This window comes from Thunnus maccoyii, chromosome 8, assembly GCF_910596095.1.
Source record: "Thunnus maccoyii chromosome 8, fThuMac1.1, whole genome shotgun sequence".
In the NCBI taxonomy this organism is placed as follows: Eukaryota; Metazoa; Chordata; class Actinopteri; order Scombriformes; family Scombridae; genus Thunnus; species Thunnus maccoyii.
In genome coordinates, this window is record NC_056540.1 from 18,020,584 (window position 1) to 18,046,920 (window position 26,337).

The window sequence follows — 26,337 nt, forward strand, 5'->3', positions numbered from 1 at the left end:
ACGCCTGGAGTCCCGTTTGACTCGTATCACTTTAGATATCAGACAGCACAGGGATGTCAGCTTTAAAAGTAGGCTGTCAGAGGATAAACTTGGAGAGAGGAAGTTGTGTGGCACACAGAAATGAGATGAGGAACAGTGATTCATCAGATTTAGTATTAGTACTCACTGAAAAAAGTTTTTCTTTCTTGTACATGGTGTGTGGGTTAGTCTCTCTCCAATGTGCAGCTCTTGTTTGATACATGTCTCATCTCATAAATCTTTTACCTGAAGTAGCAGCATAATTTGAGATCCTTCCAACATGTATATGGATGTGGTGCCACCTGGAGTTGACCAACAGTACTTCACCAAGATGACCGTCCGGCCAGCAGTGGAAATGTTACTGTGGAGAAGCTGATTTAGTGAAAAAAAGACTATTAATGTCATCCTGTTTTGTGGAAGTAAGATGGTTATGTCAGAAATGTGTGTCAAATACTAGTATCAAGATAGTTTATTGAGAGGATAAACTTAAGAACACATTATTGTGAACAATTCTAGTGACTTATTTACACTGTTGTTGGCAGAGACAGTAACACTCAGATTAAGCAACATAGTGAAACAAAGAGTTCTTTCAACTGCTGAACAAGGAAATAAAGAGCTGTCTTTAAATTCTGAGTTTTAGGTGATTATTTTTCATAGACCTTAATATTTCTCTATAAGGAATTACAATGGCTTAGTTGAATGTAATGGACAACTAGCTGGAAAACAGTAAAGTGAAAGTGTCAAATAAACAAACACTACCAACTAAAGTTCAAAATGTCAAGGTAAACAAAACAGACATAATGACTAAGTTTAGACAGGACATCAATCAATTTCTGTTATGTCAGCAATAAAAAAATGTCTACCCCAAAAACAAAAAACAGAACCAACATACAAGAAGTTGCTTATCTCACAATCACAGATCTGAATCAACACAATTTCCAAAGGCCAAACACATTCTCATGTAAGTTTGAACATCTAAGGATTATGAAGAAAACTTGGGGAGTAATAAATGAAAATATCATGTTTCTGGAGTAATGTTTAAACGGGAGGCCTTTTATTTCAAAGACTTTCTCAAATCTTTTTCATGCTGGGCATTTTGGATACAGTGTGAGACTTCTGACTGATATAAAGCATCTCTTAAAATATCAAGTCAGCTAAGTGCTAAGTCACACCTACTTTGAGATTCTTGGAGACATTTCGTCACTCATCCACAAGGCTTCTTCAGTTCTAACTGACTGGTGGGGAATCACAAGCAGATGAGAGGCAAAACATCTTTAAGATTCTGAAGAAAGTCCAGTTTCCTCTGACTTCACACTTGTAGATTTACTATGACTTGACTTTAGAGACAATAAGATCACCTCTTCTGTCAGTCTCTTGTTGTATCCCATGCCAACACTGGCTCAGTCAAGCTACCACAGTGTTTAATTATGATCTCAGGACATATTGACTAATTCCAATATGAACTTTCAGATTTACTTGCCTTCACGTTGCACACCTGTAGATCTGATATTGCACTTCATATCATCACAAATTAGAAAACATCTGATTGTTCACACATGAGAGGGAGATGAAAATATAAAACAGAACTGAGGCACTTTTAGCTGTCTGTAACACTACTCCCTTTTCACTCTTCCCCTGCCTTGTCCTTGCTCTTGTCCCGTGGTATGCGGCCCATATTATAAAATTCTAGGTTTGGCCTCATGTCAGTGAGGTGGGCGAGCCGGTTGGACATGGCAAAGAAAGCAGTGATGGCAGCGATGTCCCAGGCGTCTTCGCGGTCGAAGCCCACTTCCTCCAAGGACTCAAAGTGCTGCTCTGTGATGGTGTCGCAGCGACACACAGCCAAAGCAAAGTCCAGCATGGCACGCTCCCGAGGTCCCAGCTCTGCATTCTCATAGTTAACAATAACCTGGGTGAAAGTAGTGATGGAGGACATTTATATACACCAGGATGTTTTTATGTGGCTTAACATATACAATTTTGGCAATCACAAAAAAATAACTGTCTCTCCAATTGTTTTACAGTAATTTTGAAATAAACAAAAATCAACATACAACATATGCAAAATAAAATCTGACTCTGTTGCCAGTAAGCAACTCTTTAACATAAAAGATAACAACTCAAGCTTAGTAACTGTGCATTACAATAAGAAGAGCAGAGGAAGACAGTGAAAGTCACTTAAAGATGATACCTGGTCAGAAAGAGTGGGTTTCTTAGAATAGATGCGGTGCAATGCACTGTGGGATACCACACAGTAAAGACACTTATTGTAGATACTGGTAGCCACTACTATCAGCTCACGATCTGCCTTGGTTAATCTGCCTGGAAGACAAAAAGAAACATATAATGAGATTGTGTGAGAAAAGTTTTGATTTAATTGTATTGAAAAAACAGAAGTTAATGTAAAAAGTTTAAATGCTCAGAGGTAGACTGGATAACCACTATGTGGCAAAACATTTATCAATACAAAACCAGATTGTGGTTATCTAATAACCACACACACTCTCTCTCACACACACACACACACACACACACACACACACACAGAAAGACTGAATGGTCAGTTTTGGCTTAGTTTGCTTTTACAAAGTCAATTAGTAGAGAGGAGGTCAGCTTCTGTTCCACTGTCTTCTCATTAAGGTTTTTTTTTTTTAATCATTCATCTCTGAAAAGCTTGATACATGATAATGAGGTGCTCTATCCGCATTCCAAGACATTGGTTCTCAGTTGGTCTAGCCTCATGATACACATTTCTCCTTAATCATTAAGTCACAGTTTCATATGGGCCAACTAAACACCTATTTAATTTTTTTCCCCACAAAACAAAATAACAAAAGTGTAACTGAAGTTTAAAACCCGATAAAATAAAAAGCATTAGAACAAAAACCTTGATACCTTACAGTCATCTTGTACCAACGACTAGTTCCAACTTGCCAACTAAGTGATTTCTAAGACTTCTTTAATGACTTTATTTAACACAAGAACTTAACCACACATCAAGTAACTTTTTGAAAAAACAATGGGTCTCATGCAGGAAGCGATATATGAAAAAAATGTCTTATTTTTGTTCGTATCCACAATTTGTTCTTATTTTGTTAGTACCGACTGATTTCTGGGATTCACCAATGTTCTCTGCTTTTTGCTCTTGTTTTAGATAAGAGAAAATTTTAGGAGTGGTCAGAGCACTCTTACCAAGATAAGAAAAAAACATCTTGTTTTCACAGTCCACAAATTATTTATCTAATGCAAGGAAACATACGTTTTAAATTTGAGGATCATAAAAAAATGCATGAATATCATATAATCAAATTTAGATTATTATATGTCTTAGAGTAATTGTAATGACTGGATTATTAAATTTGTGGGCAAACACTTGAGTGTTCATTGAAATGCCAGCAAAAAAGCCTATACACTACCACAGGTAGAAAAAAGGTGACGTATATAAATTACTTTTACGGTGTTTATACAGTAGATCTCCAACATTTTTTTAACCTTAATTTAACGAGGAAAAGTTTCATTGAGATTAAAAATTTCTTGCAAGAGTGTCCTGGCCAAGACAATTACCAGAGTTGCAGAGATAAAAACACAGTTTGACTCAAAGCAGAGGGAGCAGCATACTTAAATGCCCTTTTCCCTGTTCAGTATGGGCTTTAGGGACAGATAGTAGGAATAAGTCCTGGGAGCGAAGACAATAACTTCTAATACTTTTCTGAAGGATGTAGATCTGTTGGTAAGATGGAAGCAGACCAAGAATGGCCTTATAAATAAGAACATATCAATGGTTAAGTCTGCAGGTGGCACACCATCCAACCTGAGCATACAAAGAGTCATGGTGAATAAGGGCTTAATAAACCTCAGTGCTCCATGGTAGACAGTATCCAGCGTGTGTTGGCATTGCGGAGATGCATGCATGTATATAACATCTCCATAGTCCAGCACAGACATAAAGGTGGCAGCAACAAGTCTCCTGTTGGCCTCCAAGGAAAAGCAAGACTTATTTCTAATATAAGAACCCAATTTCAACATAAACATGCAAAATATACCTTAAGCAACTGGTGTGTCTGTGAATTCATGCTGGTGGGGGCTTGAGTCCTAGATGTGCGTGGCAGTGGATCACTGTCTGTGTCCGGGGCTTCAGAAAAAATGATACACCTCGAGTGGCATCACTGCCAAGGAGACGTCTGAACGTCTGACTGGACACCTGTCAATGCCACCTCTCTAATTATTTCTTGAATTATTAGGTCTACTTACGAGACTGCCACCTATTTCTGTCACGCTTGGCTTGGGCAATATGTTTTTTTGCTCCCATTTTCATGTCAAACCATTTTCTTTTAATTTCAGGTACAATGCATCCCTCTGCTGACACGGCATTTACAGCATCACATATTGTATGTTTTGCCATTGCTGGGATTTTGATTTTCGTGTAACACCAGTACTGATGCTCTGGAAAATCATGTTTACATTGTTTAAGTTTATTTAACTGTTCGTCAGTTTCACTACTGCTGAAGTTCTTCCTCTACTTACAGCCTTTTTTGGTGTCATCTCTCCAATTCTCGTGCCAGAGTATTTGCACACGGCACAACACCTGTCCTTATATAGTGTTTAGGAGGGGTTACCTATGCTAATAACAAACAATTGGCCACATGCCTCCAATTTATGATCAAGTAGGATTCATCATTCAGCACACCTGGATAAGAGTAGATTTGGATGGTTAAGAACGTCTGGTGCATCTGGAGTTGACTTCTCTTATTTTTTCTGAATGTTGCTGCATGAGGCCCATTATCTACTTTCTTTCATGAATGAAAGTTTGCATGTGAATGCTCCTCTAATACCAACTGATCCCTATTATTACCCTCAGAACTCTTTTGTTTTAGTTTATTCTATTTCCCTTGATTCTATTTTGCCAACAGGAAATTGCCTTTACAGTATTGTATAAATGCTTTGACATGTTCATAGAAAATCTTTCTACAACACACATTTTGATCTGCAATTAACTGTAATAAAGTCACACAAATGCACATTGGCATTGCCAGGTCAGGTAAAGATATTGCTATGCAAACATTTCCAACAACACATAAAGAAGGCATTGAATGATCCTGTAAAACTTGATTTCATATGGTGGGATTGCCAGAAAATAACTCCAACTCCCAACTGTAAATTATGCGCTCAGTGCCAAAATATCCTGAAGCTACAGATTCAGTGAGATATAAGATAGAGCCTGTTTCATTATATCAGTATGTAACACACTTCCACTCTTACAGTAGGTGTAGTCCAAAACCAACAGAGCCACTTTGTACGGCATGGGTGTGTTTTCCACTGCACTAAAATTCAGCACACAAAACAAAAGCTTTTGGCAATCTGACTGAAAGCTTTTTCTGTTTCCCTGTCTGATATTAACCTGTTTTACTACAACTTATTAGCTACAGCTCATCTGCAACAGGAGCTGTCACCACAGAGTTAGGAGTACACTACCTGCCACTGTCAAAAGGGGATTTATTTGAGCCCCTGAAGCATGCCATGTATTATACCTATTCAAACTGTTTCAGGGGCCCAAGTGAAGTCCTCAGTGTGCCCCCGACCCCTAGCAACGTCTCTGACACTTGGTGCCACAACTCATACACGGAGGAACAGAAAGGACACACACCTGTCTCCTTGTTCATTAGTTCATTGTAGTAAGCGAAGAAAGCTCTGAACTCTGCCGGTCTATGAGAGAGGACTTTGAAGACATTGGGCAAAAAGCCTCCCTGTAAAGAAACAGTGTAAAATCAGACTACGTCAAGACAATGTTTGCACAGTACTAAGTTAAATGCCCGAGCATAACTTTTTCTCTTACCTTTGACTCCACTTCTTCCATAAGCTCCACTATATCATAAGGCAGGTCTTTCTTGTAAGGTATTGGATAGCGACTGATTTTCTCAGGAGGGGGATCGCTGGAGAAATGTCTGGTCCCTGCTGCCACCACCGCCGCCGCTGCTGCTGGCTTCCCCCGAAACACGCAGCTCGACCGGAGAGACGCCTGGACGGAGGACAGGGGAGTTATCTTACATGAGACAGTCATACAGAAACAGGGCTAAAGAAAGTACGATGTAGAGAAGGATTCAACAACTTACAAGCTGTGTGAACACAGGAGGACGAAACAACTTCGAGACGAGGCTACTCGCCATAGCAGCCAGCTAAAAAATATCTGGTTTGAGTTTATTTCTCTCGTTCTCCTAGCTGGAAAGTGCAAAAGAGCAGGCGGAGGGAGTGTCGAAAACTGCAGTCAGCTGTCTCGAGGAAGTCACACAAATATTTGCAAAATAGATACAGATAGCGTTGCTGCTTCTGGTGAAGTGAAAATAAAATAAATAATCTATCTAGTTCATCTTTCCAACTTTTGCTCAGTTATATTATTATATTAGAAATTATGTATAATTCTATATTGTGATATTCCTGCCTACCTTTATCATTTATCTCCTGATTGTTGAATGATAATGATATGTTAACAGTCACGTCACACAAACCAATCACAGTTCAAGATGGAGTCACGCCTTGCTGTCTGTCCCGTCTGTCCGCTCCGCTGTACTTCCACCTCCTCGCCGCCAGGGGTCAGGCTGTGTGTTGAATTACATTGTGCCTAGGCGTTTATACCTGTATTTTATGTTATATATTTTTTAAACAAGCTTTCAACAAAGATGATTTAACTTAGCTTTGAGATGTTTAGGGTTAGTTTATGTTTGCGTCTCCCAATTTTAACAAAGACAAATTTGTTTCCTGAGAAACAAACGCGGGGCAACAAAGGTCCCTTCATCGACCTCGTGAACCGGAAATGACTTTGTTGCGAATGAGCGACAGGTTTTCGTTGTTTTCATTCAATAAGTGGATAAACGTATAGATAACTCATTCAAACAAGTATATTAATCAAAGACGGATTGACCTTTACAAAACAGAAATGTTTTACCATGTAAGTACGTGCATTATTGTCGGCGTATGAGCTGGATAATAGGAATGTACTTTTTTTTAAATCATTGCCTAGCGTGATCGCTGGCTGGTTAGCATTGCTAATGCAGCTAAACAAAACTTGTGCATTTCCAAATCCTCGTCCTTAGCATTTCCCTACAGAAACACCACCAGTGTTGTCTTCAAGCTTTAATGAGGCGTGCTTCTCGTGTTCACAGATTTCTTTGGAGCATGAAATATTGCTACACCCGAGGTATTTTGGTCCTAACCTCCTGAACACTGTGAAGCAGAAGCTCTTCACAGAAGTGGAGGGTACCTGCACTGGCAAGTGAGTGGCTGCAAGGCTCAATTATGTACCCAGCAACATAGAAATGTCGATTTTTGTTTATTCTGGTCTTCCTAAATAAGTGGAACAGATGTCTGTAATTTGACTGGAAGGTTAACCTGTCATTTTAATGACATGGTGTGTGTATTAATTTAGATCTGATGTTAAAAGGGCATTATTCACTCAGTTTTGACTTTGCGTTTAAAAACACAATCTCTTAGACAACAGAGAAGGGTTGATATTTTGTTTTACCCTTTAAGTCAGTGGTTCTCAAACTTTTTCACATCAAGGACCCTTAAACTCGCACAAATTAGACCATGGACCCCCATTTGATAAGATTTTGTCTCAGGGTCCACAATCTGATAAGATTTTTGCTTTTAGATGTTTTATTATGGAAAGTGTATGAAACCCATGACCAATACGGTCATACATTCTGTCATTGTGCTACTTATGGATGAAATTATGGTGAAAATAAATGACTGGAAGACCCATAACGACCCTTGGGGGTCCCTGGACCCCACTTTGAGAACCTCTGCTTTAAGTCATCATGACAGTGTCAAACCACATTAACAAAATTCTTAGTCTTGCATTCGTTATCCTGTTTAGAAAAGCTTGATGTATGCAAGCATTTAATTTGTTTCCACCTCTCGTGCAGGTATGGTTTTGTCATTGCAGTCACCACCATTGACAACATCGGGGCAGGTGTAATCCAGCCGGGCAGAGGGTTTGTCCTGTATCCAGTCAAGTACAAGGCTATTGTGTTTCGCCCATTTAAAGGTGAAGTGGTGGACGCTGTGGTGACTCAGGTTAACAAGGTGAGAGGGGCAGTGCAACTTTAATAGTCACCAATATTTAAGCTGAAACATGAAAATCGATAAGAAAATCTGACAGATCAGTTTTCAGTGCTAACTAAAGCTCATCACTGACACAAACTCCCTGTTGTTGTCAGGATACAATAATACATCACCTGACTGCACTCCATGATACTCTTATTTAAATCTCATAAATGTTTACTTCTGAAAATGTGTACAATATTTTATTATAACTGATTATTGTAATGCCCAAAACTCATGTTTACATATGTTTTTGGATGAATCAAGTGGCTGAAAGGTAAAAATAAAGTTTTGTGATATAAAGATATATTTTGTATATCTTGATTTTTAACAATGTAATTGTAGTAGGCATACCTGTATTTTATATTGGCACACTCCAAACTATATACTTAACTGTTGAAGCAGAGTAGATGTGAAGAGTCCGGTGAAGAGTTAATTGAGTATGAAGATGAGTAATTGAAAATGGATAATTTTCTTTTGCACCTTATCTAATTGATATTTTTCTGATTTTTACAGGTTGGATTGTTCACAGAAATCGGTCCCATGTCTTGCTTCATCTCTCGCCATGTGAGTTAGCTTAACATCTATAGTTTTTGACTGAATTGGTTGCCTTTGATATGCTCTTAAAATCATTTTATATTTATCTAACTGCACACTTTCTTTTTGCAGTCCATCCCCTCAGAAATGGAGTTTGACCCCAACTCTAATCCTCCTTGTTATAAGACAGTTGATGAGGTAAAAACATTTATATTATTACCAGCCACTTGTTAGAAATGTGTTTAACAAAATACCTGACATGTTCACCAGATAGTTTTCTCTATTAGACTTACAGACGGGCAACAAATTAAAGGAAAAACTGGTACAGGTCTGAATGCTTGACCCCTACAGTGAGGGGATCTGGTGGCTCTGTTATGCTTTGGGGGGCATTTTGCTGGCATGGTTTGGGTACACTTGTCCAGTCAGAGGGAAGGGTCACTGCAAATCAATACAACGTTGTTCTGAGTGATCACCTTCATCCTATGATGAAACTATTCTATCCTGATGGGAGTGGTCTCTTCCAAGATGATAATGCCATCATCCATAGGGCACGAGGGGTCACTGAATGGTTTGATGAGTATGTTAATGATGTGAATCTTATGCTATGACCTTCACAGTCACCAGATCTCAACCCAACTGAACACTTATGGGAGATTTTGGACTGACATGTTAACCAGCGCTCTCCACCACCATCATCAAAACACCAAATGAGGGAATATCTTTTTGAAGAATGATGTTTATCCCTCCAGAAGAGTTCAGATGCTTGTAGAATCAATACCAAGGTGCATTGAAGCTGTTCTGTCTGCATGTGGTGCACCAACACCTTACTAAGACACTTAGTGTTGGTTTTTCCTTTAATTTGTCACGTGTCTGTATATACAGGGATATAGTTTGGAGCTGGTGCATGGAGAAAAGGAAATTGTTTACCTAGGGCACACCAGTGCATTGATTTTGTTATCTTGATTACTCACTGTACTCCCCAGTGGGAGGAGAAGTGCGGTAAAGGATGTGTTGTTGCCAATCCAGCAGTGCACTGCAATCTTGATGCCAAGAGGCTTCAAGCCGGTTGATGGCTCAGCACACAAGTGTGTTTATTTGGTGAAAGTACACCCACATAAACCTCTCTAAAATCTCACAGAGCCCTTTATTCATGTTTTTCTCTTTTCTTACTTTCATTCTATGTTCATTTACCAGCTGATCACAGAAAAATATCTGGTTTATTCAGATTATGACATTAATGCTAGTGAGACAGAATAAAGATTAATGAGTGATTCTTACCAGCTCTGTCATCCATGACAGCTTGTATCCTATACTGATGGCCTTTCCTTTACTCTGGTAACTCTCATTACAGCCGTCTGATGGCGGCGGGTATCTATTCCATCTTTAATCTCTAATTGGAGCAAATATCCACACTGTCAGGCCATGATTAAGCACAGCAGATCCACTGGTTAGATGTTGCACATCCAGCACCAGAAACCTCAGTGCTTATGTACTTTTCAAACTTCAGTTATTGGTTATGATTAATTATACTGCGTGGTTTCTACTGCAGTGTGAATCAACAAGTGTGCTGGAGAATGACACATTGAAAACAGTTCACAGAGTCCTATGAAAAAGCTTAGGGCAATAAAAACCGTCTGTTCCTGCCAATCCTCTCCCAGTGTCTCCATCCAAAGGCACAGGGCAATTGGTAAAAACTGCCAGTCAAATCTAATTGAATTCAACTTTAAAAAAATATTTCAGAAACCAAAAAACCAAACAACATGCAAAACACTAGACCACATCTTTCGTTTTATTAATTGAGTTGTGATGGTGTTTAACTGCAGAGGGTTATTGTATCGATTATAATGCCAAGTAAAACTGTGCGCCATGCAACACAAAAAACATGGTGACTGCTCAATAATCAACTCATCCAGAAAAGTGAACTGTTCATGAAAATAGAGCCCATATGTGAAACGTCCTAAATTCTGTATGCAAAGTAGTCGTGGTGCTGCTCACTGCTGTTGTGCTTTTTTCATTTTACTGTTGCTGAGTCTTGCATTTAAGGATGTTTTTTCCCCATTTTTAAGGACATTGTAATCCAGCAAGATGATGAGATCCGGCTAAAGATCGTGGGAACAAGAGTGGACAAGAATGACATTGTGAGTGTTTCTTTCTTACTTAAAAAAAAAAAAAAAAAAAAAAGGACTATGTAACTCCAGCTTGCTACTGAAAATTTCAAGGAGAGGTGTGTGTCACTATATGTCAGATGTTACACAGTAGTTTATAGGAGTGGCATACAGCATGTTGATCTAAAATAAGTTAAAAACAAGCTTTTCACTTGTTTTTCAGTTTGCCATTGGATCTCTCATGGATGATTATCTGGGTGAGTATTACACCACAGAACATTGTCATGTGGGTGGTAGATCTTCTCATTAGATGGCATGAATTGAAAAAAATGGCTTACATAGATTTAATTTGCATCAAATTATTTTGCGAATAAGTGAAGCAGTTTCTCAAAACAGGCTTGTTATTGCTTCAATTTGGAGTGTGGAACATTTTATCTGTACTGTGTATGAGTTATACTCAAAAAAAAAAAAAAAAAGTTTTGTGATCGATCGTTAAACTTGCCTTCTGTGCTTCATTTTTCAGGTCTTGTGAGCTGATTTGCGCCAGAGGGAGTAAATATCACATTGGGCAGTTTTTGTTGTAGCCTAGCAGTTTCTTTGTTAAAAACAATATTTTTCTACTCCAATATGGTATGGGCACAGATGTTGAATCCCTGTAACTACTTCATTTCATTACTATGATGAACAGTCTAGATCTGATTGGTTTTTATTGGAACTGCTGTGAAATTCAAAGAAAATATAAACAAGAGAATGCTTGCTAAATTGGTAGCAAGATGATTTACAAAGTAGCCAGCGCAATTAACAGTTTCTTTCATATTGAATGTCATTTTCATTATGTATTGTTTGCTTTTGTATGTGGACCATAATAAAATATTTTATTTGTTCTTATATTTTTGGTACTCATTTTCTGTACTTGTAAAAGGAAAAAGTATCACAGAACCATCTTTTTTATTTTTATGTGTGCAAAGATATTCGATGCACAGCTCAACTGTTGTTATTATAACATCTGTATTACTTTTTATTATCTTTAAAAGTATCAGCTGAGACGCGCTACTGTGTGACAAAGCATCACCTGGTTGGTATATAACATGAGGGGAAATGCGTGAACGCGGAAATTTCAAGGACGCGCACGTGTTGCGGGCGTAAATACGTCAGTGGAGCGCGCCCTCGTTCTTTCTTTCTCTCGTCCTGAAGATGGCGGCAGGGGTGAGTAAGATGGAGCGATAGCTAGAAACTGAGCTTTCTTTGTACTTTCCTGGTGCAATCCGTCTAAAATCAGCCCCATCCTCACTCTTATTGAGCACCTTTGTATGTCACTGATCCTCTCTGGCTGTTATGGTGCTGTTCTTCTGTGTATTTACCGATAATTTCATTCAGTGTTCATTGTAACAACCGTTAGCTTTTGCTATCCTGACGTTGCATTCAAGCTGAATGACGCCCCTCTCCTGGGCCAGGCTCATGCCACGTTACCTTAGCTAGTTTCATTGTGGGAAAACTTGGTGGAACCTTAATGGACATTTTTGCTTAACGTCAGTGCCTATGTTCAGTTTGTGTCGTCCTAAAGAAGACCTTTTGCTTGAGTTAGTGTCTAAAGCTAAGTAATGGAAGACTGTTGTGCTTTATTTCCGCTAATGATGGCTAGTTAGCATTGTAAGCATGCTAATAGGCGCGTGAATATAGCTGTTAACTCAGCTTTCACTTGTAGTTGGCTAATTGAAGTACATGTGATCGTGGTAGCTAGGAGAGATGTATCTTCTCCAGCTTCTCCTTGTTCCCCTTCCTGCCCAGTCCATTTAAATGGCTGAGCATGTAGCTTTGGATGGCATCATTCATCCAGAGTTAAGAATAGTATTCTCCCAGACGCTACGTTGTGTATTTTAAAGTAGAACTGCATTAAAAGGCCAGAGTACATGATTTGTTGTACATTAGCAATATATTGATATGAGAGCATCCTTTGATAGATGTAGATTTGTTCAGTGCATTTAATTGTCCAATAATTGCAGTGTTTCCGCTCCTTTTTACAGACTCTGTACACGTACCCAGAGAACTGGCGGGCCTTCAAGGCTCAGATTGCAGCCCAGTACAGTGGTGCTCGCCTCAAAGTGGCCAGCAGCTCCCCTGCCTTCACCTTCGGGCAGACAAACCGTACTCCTGCCTTCCTCAACAACTTCCCTCTGGGCAAGGTTAGTGCAACTGATTTTGTTGGTTGAACAGAAATGCTCGTCGTGTTTTACATTTATTTTTGTTTCAATGTCTGCAATGAATGTAGTTGAATCAGTTAGTCCAATTATATTAACTAATTGTCAAATGTAACTAAGTTGAAAGGCTTTAACCGGTTTGACCACAGCACTGTTGTGTAACTGAATGCACTTACCTGCTTGATTATCTGTACTAAAACTTGCTAAATGCTTTAAATTATACTTCAATTCTGCTATATTTTGTAGGTACCCGCTTACCAGGGAGATGACGGCTTCTGTCTGTTTGAGAGTAATGCCATTGCTCACTACTGTAAGTCTCACATTTACTAATAATTAAATGGTTTGCTCTGTGTCTTATGCACTCTCAACTTAGGTGTTGACCCAAAATGTCTGTATTTATATATTTCCTAAAGTCTAAAAAGTATAGTATGTGCCAGTAGGTTTAATGGAAAGGTACATTTCAATCAAAACAGACTTTTTATCTAGTCTGCACTTTTAACTGTCTCTACGCTAGTTTTTAAAGGACTTAGATTTATGATGCCATGAAATCCCACTTTTTTTGAAGGCTCATCTCTTAAAGTGTAGAATGGGTACGAAATAACACAACCAAATTCGCACAGTCAAGTTAATGAAGTTGAGATGCACTGTTGGTAATGTAGGTGCCAGGTTTTGACAAAGAAGAAGAATGCAAGGAATAAAACATGCCATGAGTTTGACAGCGTTTATAGGGGTGCAATGATAAATTGGGGTACTCTTTTATAAGAATTATTTTGTCCCTTTCAACTGCAGTGAGCAATGATGCCCTGCGTGGTGCCACTCCCCAGGCCGCAGCCCAGGTGCTGCAGTGGGTGAACTTCGCTGACTCAGAGATCATCCCTCCAGCCAGCGCATGGGTCTTCCCCACTCTGGGAATCATGCAGTTCAACAAGCAGGTGTGTAGCTCAGCATTTTCTGGTCAAGCTTTCAGACTTAAGTGCTTTGGTAACTGTGGTTTGTGGCCATTTCAGCTGGCTGTAGTACAACACCCTGTTATAAGGACTTGGCATGATTGGGCACTTGACTGTATATTAGTTGTGTAATCCTGCATAGTCATTATTCTGTCTGGGTCTGTTCAGGCCACAGAGCAGGCCAAGGAGGACGTGAAGAGGGCCCTTACAGTGCTGAACCAGCACCTGAACACCCGTACCTTCCTGGTGGGAGAGAGGGTCAGCCTTGCTGACATCACTGTGGCCTGCTCCATGCTCTGGCTCTACAAACAGGTTTGACATGAACACAGCAGTTGCACAGCCAGCCACACATTGCTGATTGATTCTGACGTCTTAGAGTAACACTTCTAATGATATTTGAGTCACAATGCTTTCCAGAAAGCCCCTCTGCCTTGAGTATCCTAATGCCCCTATCTCCCTGATAGGTCCTTGAGCCTTCCTTCCGTCAGCCTTACCCCAATGTGACCCGTTGGTTTGTCACCTGTATCAACCAGCCCCAGTTCAAGGCTGTCCTTGGGGAGGTCAAGCTGTGTGAAAAGATGGCCCAGTTTGATGGTGAGTTATTAGCAGTGAGATCAACAGGCACACACTTGGCACAAGACTGGCTGCAGAAGCATATCATTTAATTGAGACTGTGAAATTAGAGACATTGCCTCTGTGTCACTGATTTAAAATACCAGTGTTTAAGATTTAGTGGCATCTAGTGGTGAGGTTGGAAACTGCAACCAACTGAATACCCCATCCCCCCTCCAAGCATGTAGGAGAACCTACGGTGGCTGCGATACTCATGGAAAATGCAAAAGGCCCTCTCTAGAGCCAGTGTTTGGTTTGTCCATTCTGGGCTACTGTAGAAACATGGCGGTGCAACATGGCAGACTCCATGGAAGAGGACCTGCTCCCTATGTAGATATAAAGGGCTCATTCTAAGGTAATGAAAACACAAAAGATACTTATGTTCATGGGATTATACACTAATTAAAACATACTTATGAATATTATATTGCACTTCTGCCAAATCATTCCACTAGATGCCACTAAATTCTACACACTAGACCTTTAATTGGTTCTGCTGAAGTATCCTATCAAGACGTGTATCAAAATGAAATAGGTGTGGAAATTAATTTCTAATTTTATTTTTTCTCTTTATAAAGGATATTCAGTTCTGTTAATGCAGATACATACATGTAAACTGTCTCTTGAAAACCCCAAATTGTTGAAGTGAAAGAGTGTCCTTTTCAAAAGGTCTTTTGCTTTACTTGTATTTTTAAATGTTAGGAAGATGATTTATTTGGCACAAGGATTGCACTACATGTCTTTTGAGATAACTGGGTGTACACAGTAGTTTAAGTTAGTGTTCATTAAATAATAACTTTTAAGGGACAAAAAAATTCATTTAAACAGACGTCATTGCTGTAATTGCTTGTACTATTTCACAATTCAGCTCCAAAGTCCTGGACTGAGTGCAGAACAAAAGTCAGATAACTGGAACGTATTACACAGAAAACATGTTTTTCATTGTTTTGTTCCGTTCCTCCAGCCAAGAAGTTTGCTGAGATGCAGCCCAAGAAAGAGACCCCCATGAAGAAAGAGAAGGGAGGCAAGGAGGCAGCCAAGCCCCAGGAGAAGAAAGAAAAGAAAAAGGAAGAGAAGAAGCCTGCTCCAGAGGAGGAGATGGATGACTGCGATGCTGTTTTGGCCGCTGAGCCCAAAGCCAAGGACCCCTTTGCACACCTGCCAAAGAGGTAGAGAGATCTGCAGCCTTTCCCTGTCTATAGTATGTTCATTTTTGTCATTTAGAATTTCACATTCTTAGCTTAGCAATTTCTAGATGGTAGTCTGCATCACTAGTGGTCATTTGAGCCAATAGTCTGCAAATTTGCATACCAGCTGATCATCTTGGCAGATTGTTTCCCTGAATACTTACCCCTCCGCTTGGAGTGCAAATCAGTGGGTGGAAACTGTTGACTGTGTATGGCACATGTTTTTACCACCCCTGGTTTTTATTTGTAATGTTTATTGAGTGAGTAAAATATAGTCACATTTACATTTTGCTAAGGAAGTAGGCACATTTCAAAGATAAGTGTGCTTCACCCTCAGGAAGTAGGTGGAGTGCACTTTTTTGATGGCACATTGAACATTAAATTGCTCATGTTTGGATGTGGATGGAAATTGGCGTCAACACCAATCAAGAAGTTTCCCTCTTTGGGAAAAGCATATTGTCCCCTGTCATTGGGCAAGGCAGTGTCCAATCATGGCACCAAGTCTTAATCTGACGGGGGAAGAAAAACTTGAGACCATATTCATCCCAGTCATCTCTGTTTCAGTGAGCAAAAAGGCTGGTTCATGCTATGGGCACAATGTATTAAATTGCACCACAAGATCTACAATTGACCTTAGGATATTGGAAGGTTACTGTAAGAGAACTAGAAACTTTAACTAATCTAGTTAACATTGAGCATCAAGATAACGTTTTTATGTAGCTGACTTTTCAGCAATGTCCCTTTGCCAACACACAGTTTCTCCCATTTTGTCATACTCTCCACCTTACATGTACAGATGTATATGACCTCGTTTTTCTCCTTTCTTTTTCCTTTTAGCACGTTTGTCATGGATGAGTTCAAGAGGAAGTACTCCAATGAGGACACCTTAACAGTAGCCGTTCCCCACTTCTGGGAGCACTTTGACACTGAGGGATACTCCATCTGGTATAGTCAGTACAAATACCCAGAAGAGCTTACACTTACCTTCAAGAGCTGCAACCTTATCACAGGTGAGACTTAACAGCAGCCACTCTACCCAACACAACCCTTGTCCTAAAGAGAATGAGGGGTTGTATAGTGTATTGAAGCCATTTTTGTTGTGAAGGTGCACGTTGAATTTTTATCAGTCCTACTTGCTCAACTGAAGCGATGTGGTGGCTCACTGGTCAGAAGATATTGCGATCAAATTTTGGCATTGGTTCTCTGTGAATGGGGGGTTAGTAGATTCTTGTGTTGGTGTGGGTTTTGCTCGTGTGTTTCCATTGTCAAAGACAATGCAAGTCCAGTTTGGAGGTGGTTCTGCTCATTTATGTGAATATGACCAAGTATTTGTAGGCTGCTTTGACAACTTTTTTTGGCGTTGAAGTAGATCAGAGGAGGCAAGTGTTTTATGGAGGAGTCAAAATAGTGGTGGATATCTCATTCATGTTAAGTTGACTCCATGGGAATCACCTGGAAGATTCTGTAGTAACAAGTAGCAACCAGTTCCTCTTTCAATCAGTGGTTTTGGCCCAGACTTCAATGTGGCATAGCTTTTCAGGGAAGTTGATAATGATCATGTTCGGAGAACAAGAGGATATGAGATCTTATCAGTAAACGCCCAGAAAGTCAACATGTTCTTGAAATTGTTGAAGAATACAGAGCACAGTATACCACGTGTAGTCTGCATTCAGACCATGTAGGTGGCAGAAAGAGGCTTGTACTTTAATCAGGATTCACCATTATCTTAGGAAAAATTGAGTCCCCTGTCATTGGGCAAGGCAGTGTCCAATCGTGGCACCAAGTCTTAATCTGACGGGGGAAGAGAAAAATGAGACCATATTCATCCCAGTCGTCTCTGTTTCAGTGAGTAAAAAGGCTGGTTCATGCTATGGGCACATGAAATGAGACTGAGATTTCTGAAATGTTACTCTAGGAGACAGAACTACTTTACAGGTAGTATAGATTCTGGAGATTGGACCTTTTTTCCTTTTTCTTAGGCCATATTTCAAAAGACTGGCATGAAATTGGTGTGGAGCATCCAGATAAACTTGTAGTCAAGTGTTTAGTGATGTGTTTGTGGGGTTTTTTTTTTTGTTTGTTTGTTTTTTCCCTCTTTTCTATTGATTTTAAAAACTCCTTTGTGTTCTTCACAGGCATGTTCCAGCGCCTGGACAAACTGAGAAAGAACGCTTTTGCCAGTGTCATTTTGTTTGGCACCAACAACGACAGCAGCATCTCTGGGATCTGGATCTTCAGAGGCCAGGAGCTGGCTTTCACTGTAAGTATTAGCAAAAATATGATCACACTTTCCACAATGTCCTGATCTTATTACATTCTCAAGCATTTCCTGGCTGTTTTCTTGACACTGATTTGTCATTCATGTGTAGTGTTACTATGAAATACTTTGACTTACGCTCAACAATAAACAGAAGCTTCCTGAGCGACACAGCGATTGGATGATAGTCTTATCAGCAAATGTTGCAAAATTGAACATTTTCATATTAAAGCATACATGGTAGATAAGTACATGTGTACTGACACAAGTCAGGAAATCTTTTGGGTGCTAAGTAGACATCCCCTGTCATTGGGCAAGGCAGTGTCCATTCATGGCACTAAGTCTTAATCTGATGGGGGAAGAGAGAACTGAGACCATATTCATCCCAGTCATCTCTGTTTCAGTGAGTATAAAGGCTGGTTCATGCTGTGGGCACATTAAACAAGATCAAACTGAGATCTTAAATGGACATGAGATATCAGATGGAGTAGATTGAGTAGGTAATCTGCACTGCTTTAGTTTGTTTGGGTCTCTGTTATTGGCTAAATTTGATAGCATCTCAAATTTTAAACATCGCTTTGAGTAAATGAAAGTCTTATCAGTAAAAGTTTAGAAGTTTGACATTCTTCAGATTATTAAAACAAACACTGAACATTCATGATCTTCCTCTGAATGCTCATCATGTGATGCTCCAAGTATTCGTTGTTGGATAAGCCACTATGAGTGTTGTGTAATCTATCAAATTTGAAGGTAATTCACTCACACTGAAATTATTTTTATTCCGTGCTCCAGCTGTCTGAAGACTGGCAGATCGACTATGAGTCATACGACTGGCGCAAGCTGGATCCAAACAGTGAGGAGTGCAAGACCATGGTAAAAGAATACTTTGCCTGGGAAGGAGACTTCAAGCACGTGGGTAAAGCCTTCAACCAGGGCAAGGTCTTCAAGTGAGAGGACACTGAGACAGTCTGAACAAAAGCACTCTACGCCTCTGCTCTCCAACACTTAAAACCTATGGACTTTCAACCACCACGTGCTTACTAAACTGCAACAATGACTTGGAATGACAGTGTTTTGAAGACAAGTGTGAATTTTGTCTCAATGGCCCCAAACTGGCTTTCTGTTTGAGCTGCGAAATAAAGCATTTTCCACAATGCCCTTCATGGAATTTGATTTGTGATCTGTGACTTGAGTCAAATGTGAGTTTTTGGGGGTTATTTGTGTTTTGAGTGGTAATTAATTTACATATGTGTTCAATTCATAAATCCTGCTCAGTTGATTGTTTAATGGTGCCTAGACTGTTAATGGTGAGGACAAACCATTTGGTGCACTGTGAATAAAATAATGGCAGTTCAAATGCATTTTTTCCCCCCTGACTTCCGGTGGTTGAAGTTATTGCATTACTGAAGTTGTGTATTCAGTACACCCTGACATTCACCGTGTGTGGTTACAGATGCAACAGTTTGCATTTGACCACACCCAACTAATTGTCAGTGTGGTGTGAGCTGCATCAGATTTCAAACATTCAACCAGACGAGGTTAGTGAAACAATGCTTTTCAACTTCGTATTAAATGACGTTCATGACTCACCAAAGGTTTTCAAAGCAGACACTCAAACTTTTAGTGTAATTGAAGCAGCTGTTCTGAATCAGTTCTGCTTCTGCTGCTGTTTTGTGTTAACCCTGCAGAGGGCAGGCAAAGACTTACCATAGGAAAGCTGTAGGGCCTGTGTTGAATAGAGAACATCCACAAGAGAAGGAAAATGACTGGGTTGAGCTCTGTGGTCTGCACAAAAAGATGAGAATGGTGTCTGTCTTAAACCATGGGCTCTTGTTTTGATAATACGTGTTACTCCTAGGAGAGGAAGCCTGGAACAAAACTTTATAAATAAAAAAACATCCACTTGGATGTCCTCTGACTAGGCACAAGGGGCATTGATGTAAGGTTTTTCCTTTTTCCTTGAGAGTTTCCCTCTGAGTGAAATACCAGAGCTTTGTTTATTATTGAGAAGCTGAAGTTAAATCAACTTAAATGTTAATTATGCAAATACATACATTTACATATGGTATATTGCAATTGTTTCATATTTGAGAATGAGAGAAAAGGCAGATATAAAGATATGTTGTATCTGTTGACCACGCCCCATTCAAATGCTGAAATGCAGCTCCTGCAACTTGATAACATTAGAGCTTAGAAGAAAAGATTTCCTGTAAGTGGGATAGACCATGTTTAATCTGCCTTTTTCTGTACTGATATTGTTTCAATCATTCTTTTCACATGACTGAAGACTTAAATCAAACAAAATTCTATCCTCAATTACTCCTTTTGCTGGGATAGAAGTAAATGTTTCTGAAGCGTTACATGAATTTTGTCTGTGCTTGGTAGATTCTATGCTGTACTGTGAAGACAAAGGGTTTGATTTAATTGGACACACCCAACCATATGAAAGTTTGTATAACTGCTTTCCCCACACCTGCACTTTGGCTTATTCACCACTGTCTCATCTGAATTCTTTGTTCAGTGCGTCATTGTGGACTGTTTGTAGCTGCGGGTTAAATAGGGCTTTTGGACAAAGGCATATCATTATTTCCGTATTATTTTATTATTTTCATATCATCATCATTTGAAATGTTCGGCAATATATTTAGCAAAGGAGAAAAAACAAACAATGTATTAAAGTAAATCCAAATTTAATCAATGAATGTTTTGTAAAGTTTAGAAGATCATGGGTGGATCTATTTCCCCCTGACAAACACTCACACTCATATGAGAGATGCACAAGAGAGGAATCTCATCTTGGAGTGAGTCAGATGTGTCATTTTTTCCACCTCACTAAGTGTGATTCAAGATCATTTTGGCGCAACCATCTTCCACCATAGTGTTGAATCAGGGAGGCCATTTTAGTTTGTTCTGTGGTCTCATGGAAATCAGAAAATGGAAATGTTCCCACAACAGCGAAGCGCCCAAGTCCTTGAACACATGACTCACCCATCCTGTGGATCGTGGTGGAAGAGGGCTGTAACTTGAGCAAATAACTTTGACTTCACTCACAGCATCGCAGCAGTTACAACACTGCTGATGGCTAACCCTTCGATAGCTGAGGGAGTGGTGTTACAAAAGCCTTTTCATTATGCAAGCAAATATGAGATTAATGTCAGTTTGGAGGTGCTTATGGCACATTTCCTGCACAACAGCAGTAAAATCAAGTCCATACGATATCCTGATCCTTATTTGTGTTTAGTAACTTCAGAGTTAAAAAGCGAAACTAAAGAAAGCCACAAGAACAATACGCAGTCTTATGCCAACAGCAACATTCTCTCTTCCAACCTTGCCAGCCTTCCTCCCCCTGGTCTTTATTTCTCTCTTGGCCACACACTCACTATTTCTTTTTCCTTCCTCTCTCCTTGCTCTCTGGACATTTTCTATGTCCGTGCGTGAAGGGGGGATTTTTCTTAAAGGCAGCGAAGAGTGCTGGCAAGGGAGGAACACAGAGAGAGGCGGTATTGTTTCGCCACACAAGGTCCCTGTGTGGCTGTCAGCCCCCTGTAGGAGCTTTAGGCATGGTCTGCATGTGCTGAGCATCTGGTGGTGCAAGACACACATCTGGAAAAGAGTGAGGCGGTCGGTGGAGGGCTCGGGACAGCGAGGTGAAGCACTAACACCGGGGAGTCTAAAGGCTGAAATCCAACACAGTTTTCACTAAAGAACCTTAATACATTGTGGATGTTGTAGGTATAGAAGTTCCTCGTGTTTTGGCTTTTTGTGACTCCAGACTGAGAGATTTATAATTAGATAGTAGAATGTGCAGTTTTTTTGGATTTTTTTTTAGGTTGAAGCTGGGACCGCAGAATCCTTAAATAAGATTTTTCTTCCCCTTTAGACATGTTTACAGATCTGCAACACGGTCTGGGCTTAATAGCCAATACAAGAGTGTGTCAGTGTTAATCGGTCGTAGGGATGTCTCCAGGCGGACAGAAACAACACTCAGCCACCACACATGCACAGTCCCACCCTCTGACTTTTATAGAGTTTTCCTTAGCCTCTAGTCTGGGGTTGGGCTTCAGATCCCACTCACACACAGAAAACACTCTAAACTTAAGCAAAAGGAGAGAGGGCAGGAAAATGGATCCTTAGTCAGCACTTGAGAGCTACTTCACCCCTAATGTCTCCTTTTTCCTTTTGAGGAAGAGCCAAAGGCATTTGAATGTTAAACTAGAATTAATAAAAAAGGCAAATAAGGACTCCATGAAAAATGTGTAACATAGTTTGCAAGCTTTCTATCGTGGTGGAAATGTATGTATCTATATACATCCATGTATCTTCTGTCTACGCAAGAAAATGACCTTCGGATTGTAACCTCTGTTCTGGAGTAAGGGGCGTTTCTTCCCATTTGTGAACTTAAAGGGGTGTGAGCCGCAAATTTCTCTGTGGCACTAAAACAGTAGTAATTCAGCACTGGAATGGAATGAGGGAGGTCAAAGGTGAGTCTGCTGAGGGGAAATAGTTGAAGTAGGAAGGGAAAGACAAGATGATATGGCATTTTATTAACTAAGCAGGCGTGGCTACATAACATCGCCTGAAAATTAACATACTTAAGTTGAAGTGGGACAGCCAAGTGATTTTTAATTAGTTATTTCTTGGGGAGTTTGTGTTACCCTGCAACCAGGGTTGCCAGTGTGATTACAGAGAGGAAAGTGCGTGACACGAGGGAGGAGAGGAGAGGTACTGCGGAGGGAAAACAGACAGCCCCTGCTTTTCTGGACATGAAACCCCAGAGTTGCCTCTGGCTCATATTACCAGAATCTGGAGGTGGGGCGGGAGGAGTGATGTTGTCAAACTAAAACTAAACTAATACGCACTTACATGAAGTGCAGAAATATTGATCTGTCCCAAGGAAAATGAGGAAAACAATAAAAAAGTTCAGTAAATAAATAAAATACAATAATAATAATAATAATTAGTTCATTGATCTTCCTGTCGACGTGCTATTTGTCAAAGGTATAGTATACAACACTGTATATTAGTAAATATTACATTCAAATGAGACATAATAGCTTTGCAACCACTTTGTGGTTTGGGTGTGGACTGAATCTGCCATTTTCAAATTGGCTCCAGGCTATCATTTATCTTCTCATGGAATAGAAGTGCAATTGTCCCTTGTTGCAAATAGGTATTTTGCAGGACCTCAAATCAGCACAATTAAGAGTAAACCTATATTGTTTCAGTTCTTTTAAAGACCTTTGTAGACTTCCGCTTGCAATGTACAGTTAGGTAACAGGCAGTTTAGACCTGGAGGAGCTCTCTGAACCAACCAGTAGGTATGGTACCCCAACCCTGCTTATGAAAGGATTAATTGCAGTTTTCATGTATTGACTTGCCGGTGGTTTACATCCCACCCAGAGAAAGAGTTGGAGTGTTGGAACATTTACAGCTATGACTGGAATGTGCAGCTCGGAAAGGTATCTGCTTGTGTTGAAGCACAACAGATGGGAGGTGTGTCACAGGAAAGAGAAACTCTTGCAAAACTCTCTATCAGTCCCCCTCCCCGGATCAATAGATAAAAATAGTGAACAGTGAGTAATTGTAAGGCACTGTAAGGAAATGGATTACATAGTGGAAACACAGTTGTGTTATCTGTTTCTCAATGAATGTGTCATATCTAGGGACTTACTTCATATTCTGGGGGTTGATATGTTGAAACAATTGGGTAACACATACACCTGAAGCTAAGTTTCACGTAATTACTCTGACAGTACAATGTGACAGCAGTAGCAAGCCTCAACCTGTGAAAGGTGTTCCCAGCATTGGTCAGTTCAGGTGAGTTGTGTGCAAACACAAAAAGACTGTTTAGGCTGTATTGGAAAACAGGAAGAGAGGGGAGGGGGAGACATCTTCTCTAAAAAACAATTACAAACTTTATGTAACAAAGTGGAGCAGAGTTCCCTACTACGCTACACACTGCTTTGTGGCATGTGATATTTATCCATACACACACAGGGCATTGCTATGGAAACATGCCTGCAAGTACCTGCCCCCATTGCTTATTATGTTGCTATAGCAGCCATCCCAGAATAGTCTTCTCCCTCGTGTTCGTGACTCACAACTTGCAGTGGAAACCACAATTCAATCTGTCTCTCATTCCCCTTTTTTCCCTTACATTCTTTTCTGTACCAAAGGAGCAGCTCGCCTTTCTGAATCATCTGTGTGCGTTTGTGTGTGTTTGTGTGTGTGTGTGTGTGAGGGAGCACGCGCTGTGGGGAATTCCAAAAAGATTACCAATGATGAGTTACTATGGTGATGGCAAATATAAGGCGGATCGACCTGCGTGTTGCAAGATAGTGTATCTTGAGTAGTGCACGCTGTCATTAGCTGACTGTGATTTCTTTGTAGTTGTAATCTCTCCATGGATACACTCTGCTCTCAAATGTGACTTTAAATCCACTTGTGGTTTGCTTACTCACTACACAAAATCACATGCATGGAAATACATACAATGTAACACATGATGCAAGAGTTGATGAAGTTATGAGTAAACTTTTTGTTTGTGCGTTATCGCTCTGGTTTGGTTTTGGTTCCATGGTCTAACTAATTTGCCAAGAAGATGAAGAAAATCAAATTAGTGGTGCTAATTAAATTAAGTTAAATCAAATTATTGACATAAATTAAAACAGGCTGCGCATAGAGGATAAAGCCATTTCTTAACTTTCACAGCAATTATACAAGTCAGGAATTTTCCAATTATATTTAAAGCGTCACTGGCCTTTTGAGAAAACAGAAGGTAGAAGGAAAAGTCACCGAATCAGTTTCAAACAAAGAAGTTGACTGGTTAACATTTTGAATTTAATTCAGCTCCATTATTAGGAATAAAATTACACTCTCTAAATAGAAATGGCCTCTATGCACAGGAAATTATTAAAAGACCTTATTAAATGGTAAATGGACTATAACAGCAGCTGTTTTATATGCTTTTCTTTTCTTCCTAGTTCATTGAATTTAATAGCATTAAATTAAAATTCTGCTCATGATACTACATACATTATAATACAATACAATTCAAGGGGCTTGCAACAACAACCTGTGGAGTTAATTTGATTATGCAGCAATGCTGGCAAAAAAATGGTATACAGTATACAGAATTCAACTGGTGTGTGTAAGTCTATGTTTTTATGTTAACCATAAAGAAAAATAAGAAATACATGATAAAACTATCACAAGAATAAATTGTCTTGCTTCACTTACTGAGCTCTCTGTCATCATCTTGGGACTGGGAGCTTATGACCAAAAACTTGCATTCATCTGTATCTTCATACTGGAGTAAAGGTGATTTTTTAATTTATCCCCCTCACAGCCTCAAACTGGCAAATCTGTGATTTTCTTTGGCTTGTTTGTGTTATACTTTTACATATTGTCGTGTGCATTGGGATCACAATTAGGCTGTTTAAATTAATGATCTTACGATAAAGAATTACAGGTCTATTTTAATAAAAAGTAAGATCTATTGAAAATATCTAAAAAAAAAAAAGGTAGAAGAGACTTCATTTTGTATTAGTAAACTGGAAACAGTAGTAGGGACATATGCCATGCTGCTTAATTTTGCAGCTGTTTTGACTCATTTTCAACAATGGTGCATTCATTCATTTATGAGGAACACAGACTGAATCTGTAGTAGATTTCTTTTGACATTCTTCAAAACTGACAATGCCTCTTTGACAATGTTTATCTGTCTGTATCTTCAGTACCGGCTGGTGAAACACTTGTCACAATATTGACAATGTTGCATTGTGTTAAAAATCTAATGAAGTCAGTATACAAAGAGCAGTTCTATGTGCACACAATCTGGTTTGTGCAGTGAGTGTCGGTTTTTAACAATGACCTCTTGGGATGCAAACTGGGCTCTTTAAAAGACTTTTAATTTTATTGACATTTTCAAGTAACCACAAAAGCAGCAAACAAGATCAGTTTCAGTGAAAGCAGATGCTTTGAATAGTTTGGCTGTTTATGTAAATCACAATTTTGCTGTGGATTACTGCCAATGAAAGTTATATATCACATAGACAATTGAAGATACATGCAATTACATAATTAATTATTGGTCACCCCTTACTTTCAAAGTAAAATTTAGAAGTTGTCTCCTGTGATATATGTACTAAAAAAGTTAAGATAAGAAAAAGAATAAATGAGCAGCAAACACTGAGTTACATTCTCATACGTGTTTTGGAATAAAATCCTTTTGTATCTCATGTTCTAGCAAATTATCTTGATGACTCATAGAAACAGCACACATTTGCCAAGCACACTACTTGCATTGTCTGAATTGAGGGAAGAATTTCTGTTAATGATTGTGACATTTTGTAAATATAATACAAGAATTTTCTCTCT

The 26,337-nt window shown here is 39.5% G+C and overlaps 3 protein-coding genes across 5 annotated transcripts; 2 read left to right on the top strand and 1 right to left on the bottom strand.

Annotated features, from left to right (window-relative positions):
* Positions 1-472: 472 nt before the first annotated feature.
* Positions 473-6,610, bottom strand: si:ch211-175m2.5 (uncharacterized protein LOC568697 homolog). Of its 2 annotated transcripts, XM_042418491.1 has the most exons (6): positions 6,522-6,610; positions 6,129-6,234; positions 5,852-6,034; positions 5,663-5,762; positions 2,210-2,340; positions 473-1,927 (listed from the first exon to the last, which is right to left on the bottom strand). In XM_042418491.1, the coding sequence occupies exons 2-6, from the start codon at positions 6,180-6,182 to the stop codon at positions 1,643-1,645; spliced, it is 753 nt and encodes a 250-aa protein (XP_042274425.1). In that variant the 5' UTR covers positions 6,183-6,234; positions 6,522-6,610; the 3' UTR covers positions 473-1,642. The 2 variants fall into 2 exon arrangements, with proteins under 2 accessions (XP_042274425.1, XP_042274424.1); XM_042418490.1 differs by lacking the exon at positions 6,522-6,610 and having other exon boundaries at positions 6,129-6,457.
* A 225-nt stretch (positions 6,611-6,835) lies between these two features.
* Positions 6,836-11,645, top strand: polr2g (RNA polymerase II subunit G). The gene is made up of 8 exons (XM_042418492.1): positions 6,836-6,961; positions 7,176-7,285; positions 7,938-8,097; positions 8,632-8,682; positions 8,785-8,850; positions 10,719-10,790; positions 10,981-11,014; positions 11,281-11,645. Exons 1-8 carry the CDS (start codon positions 6,950-6,952, stop codon positions 11,292-11,294), a joined length of 519 nt encoding a protein of 172 aa, XP_042274426.1. The 5' UTR covers positions 6,836-6,949; the 3' UTR covers positions 11,295-11,645.
* A 221-nt stretch (positions 11,646-11,866) lies between these two features.
* eef1g (eukaryotic translation elongation factor 1 gamma) lies at positions 11,867-19,116 on the top strand. Of its 2 annotated transcripts, none has more exons than XM_042418488.1 (10): positions 11,867-11,963; positions 12,782-12,940; positions 13,202-13,265; positions 13,745-13,887; positions 14,071-14,214; positions 14,367-14,496; positions 15,479-15,683; positions 16,539-16,711; positions 17,837-17,961; positions 18,751-19,116. In XM_042418488.1, the coding sequence occupies exons 1-10, from the start codon at positions 11,952-11,954 to the stop codon at positions 18,907-18,909; spliced, it is 1,314 nt and encodes a 437-aa protein (XP_042274422.1). In that variant the 5' UTR covers positions 11,867-11,951; the 3' UTR covers positions 18,910-19,116. The 2 variants fall into 2 exon arrangements, with proteins under 2 accessions (XP_042274422.1, XP_042274423.1); XM_042418489.1 differs by lacking the exon at positions 11,867-11,963 and adding an exon at positions 12,072-12,095.
* Positions 19,117-26,337: the final 7,221 nt, after the last annotated feature.

Excerpts from the sequence above, each read along its gene's own strand:
- si:ch211-175m2.5 (XM_042418491.1), bottom strand. The coding sequence starts at position 6,182 with ATGGCGAGTAGCCTCGTCTCGAAGTTGTTTCGTCCTCCTGTGTTCACA. Across the intron at positions 2,341-5,662 it reads ACTAATGAACAAGGAGACAG|GCAGATTAACCAAGGCAGAT; the intron begins GTGTGTGTCCTT and ends TTTGTCTTCCAG. Across the intron at positions 1,928-2,209 it reads AACCCACTCTTTCTGACCAG|GTTATTGTTAACTATGAGAA; the intron begins GTATCATCTTTA and ends ACTTTCACCCAG.
- polr2g (XM_042418492.1), top strand. Across the intron at positions 8,098-8,631 it reads TGGTGACTCAGGTTAACAAG|GTTGGATTGTTCACAGAAAT; the intron begins GTGAGAGGGGCA and ends TGATTTTTACAG. Across the intron at positions 8,683-8,784 it reads CTTGCTTCATCTCTCGCCAT|TCCATCCCCTCAGAAATGGA; the intron begins GTGAGTTAGCTT and ends TTCTTTTTGCAG.
- eef1g (XM_042418488.1), top strand. Across the intron at positions 13,888-14,070 it reads TCATGCAGTTCAACAAGCAG|GCCACAGAGCAGGCCAAGGA; the intron begins GTGTGTAGCTCA and ends GGGTCTGTTCAG. Across the intron at positions 17,962-18,750 it reads GCCAGGAGCTGGCTTTCACT|CTGTCTGAAGACTGGCAGAT; the intron begins GTAAGTATTAGC and ends TCCGTGCTCCAG.